Below are 2,500 nucleotides of genomic sequence, written 5' to 3'. Positions count from 1 at the left end.
TCTGAGTGCAGGGCCTGGTGGGATGATCTCCAACTCGCAGGCCATGGGCTCGGTGCCGGTGCCAATGAGCCATATGTCCATGGCCACCCTGAACCAGATTCAGGCCGACCTGCTGGCCACTGTCAGTGAGTCGGACCTCAATGCCGTGCTCAACGCCACTCCTGATTCCTCAGACCTGGCTCAGACTGTTCTTCCCAATAATTCTCAGTGCTACTTAAATGAAAGCGGTAATATTACCTATTTGGACCAACAGACTGTAAATACGGACAATTATGTTGAACCTCCACATTTAAGTAATCAGAATGTGTTACCACAACAGTACAATAATGAACAGTTATCAATGCCCGTTCTAGAGCAAATCACAAAAGAAGTTTTGTTGGAAGCCGATCCCTCGACTCACAACTTTCAGGGTGTGTCGAGTGGAGTGCAGGGACAGTACACCAACACTACTCAGTCTGATCTTATTGAAGTACCTGTAGACTCATTTAGTTTTGATGAGATTGAGAAAATATCGTCACAGTGTGATGAGCTAACGAAAGCAGTGAATTCTATAAGTCAGTTGTGTCAGCAGGGGGGCAACAGTGGGCTGGAGTCACAGCTGGCGGGGTTACTGCAGCAGCCAAGCTCCACCCCTGCCCCGTCCCCCTCCCCCGGCGCGACGGGCATCCCGGTAGGTAACTCCATCAGTGCTGCGCCCACTCTTGGGACGACGGCGACCAGCCAGGGCATCACAGTGGTCATTGGGGCTGGTGCGCAACCGTCTGTTACGACAGTGACGACGCAACCCTCTCTCTCTATGCCTACCCTGGCTGCCACCCTAAAGAAACCTGTGGTGTCAACAGCAGGGGGACAGCACCTGGTATCCCCAGGGCCTGTCACCTCCACACACACCCCGTCCCACACACCCACTCATACACCTTCTCATACTCCCACACACACACCCACACAGCACACTACAACCAGCAGCAACACGACCCTCACGCCGGTGCCCCCCACGCCCTCGCCCAAAAAATCCAACAAAAAGAAGAAGCCAGGCGAGAGGAAGCTACTACCACTCAAGGACCGCGAGTACGACCCAGAGGTACACTGCGGGGTGGTGGTAGCTGAGACAGGCAAGCCCTGCACGCGCTCTCTTACCTGCAAGACGCACTCGCTATCGCTGCGCCGTGCTGTGCCTGGGAGGTCCAAAAAGTTTGATGACCTGCTCCTGGAGCACCGAGCAGCCAAAGAGGCACAGACACGGGCTGCCAAACCGCCCGACGCAGCAGCAGGCCAGATTCAGGTAAGTGCGGCTGCGTGCGCCACTTCCCGAGAGTGCCCATCCTGCTTGGTGTGCTCTTGTTTGATGCCGTAATCAGTCACCTGGTGCATCTCACCTGCCAGCCAGTGTTGTGGCCTCTCCAACATCCTCTGCTAATACAGTATGCATTGGTCGTGCTTGGATGACAATGCTCGCTGCGGGCCAGTCTCTGAGCACAGCATTTAAAGTTCAAATTTTTTTTTCCCCCTTTTTTTTCTCTTTTTTTTTTTTCTTTAAGATTCTCAGCCTTGGCTCATTCTCTTTTTCTCATCTTCTATATGTATATTTTTACAATTGTACCTTTTTAGGTAGTTTCCGCTGCTAGTCACAGAGAGGAAGTACCTTTGCATACATACTTCAGTGATTGTGCATACATATTTGAAATATTAATACTTATTACTTTTTTTCTAAAATTATTTTCCCATTACATGATCGCACTCTCTAAGCTCCCTTAGAGAGTGCGGCAAGTTGTGGTGTGTGTTGTGTTGGTTGGCATGTGACTGTGTGTTGCAGGGCACCCCTCCCCGCGGGCCGGCCATGGCCACCACCAGCAGCGGAGGAATGGTGGTGGGGGGAGCTGCGGCTACCTCCCCACTCCTGGTAAAAACCCTGGGGGGCTCCGCACCCACCCTAGTGGCAGCGGGCGACCCCTCTCCCAACCCCACCCTACACCATCCCATGGATCCTCCCAGCACCCCGTCGCACATCCATGCCACGCCCCCCTCTCCTGCATACTGGCCGCCCACTCCCAGGATTGCTCCGGCTCTCGTACCTGCCGATAATTTTTATGTCCGTGAGCCTCCCAAACCTCTCGCTGTAAGTTACTGGAGTGATTTTTTTGTACAATTGATTATTGTTATCATTGCTAAGCACCAGTAGTACTATAAACAGGAAATGGAAGGATCAGGATTTTCAATTTTTAATTGGTTTAGGTTAAATTTGATGTTTTCTCTTTCTTCCAGTTTTACAATTATACCAGTATATTCTTCTTCTGTTAGATTTTCTGATATTCTATTTGGGTAAATTCAGGTTTAGACTTCCAATGATAAGAAAAAAAAGTTTGTTATGAAATGATAAAATACCTAATTCATGGTTGCTCTCTTCCAGACGTGTTCATATAACTGCAGAAGATTGGGTGGCCACCTGGCAACAGACCACCGTGCTGACCTGTTGCGCAGTGCATTCCGAAATGCCCTGAAA

The 2,500-nt window shown here is 50.6% G+C and overlaps 1 protein-coding gene across 1 annotated transcript in view; it reads left to right on the top strand.

Moving 5' to 3' along the window:
* Window positions 1–2,500, top strand: part of LOC113808225 (mucin-2-like) — a gene marked incomplete at its 5' end in the record, with an annotated part of 23,282 nt that overhangs the window by 1,684 nt on the left and 19,098 nt on the right. The window contains 3 exon segments of the mRNA XM_070119428.1: window positions 1–1,282; window positions 1,814–2,116; window positions 2,408–2,500. The exon segment at window positions 1–1,282 is cut by the window's left edge and continues 871 nt beyond it; the exon segment at window positions 2,408–2,500 is cut by the window's right edge and continues 727 nt beyond it. Of these exon segments, the coding sequence (XP_069975529.1) occupies window positions 1–1,282; window positions 1,814–2,116; window positions 2,408–2,500 (1,678 nt within the window).

The sequence above is a fragment of the Penaeus vannamei genome, unplaced genomic scaffold (assembly GCF_042767895.1).
Source record: "Penaeus vannamei isolate JL-2024 unplaced genomic scaffold, ASM4276789v1 unanchor202, whole genome shotgun sequence".
NCBI lineage: Eukaryota > Metazoa > Arthropoda > Malacostraca > Decapoda > Penaeidae > Penaeus > Penaeus vannamei.
Note: the sequence above shows the minus strand (reverse complement) of the source record. Positions and strands in the feature narration are given on the sequence as shown.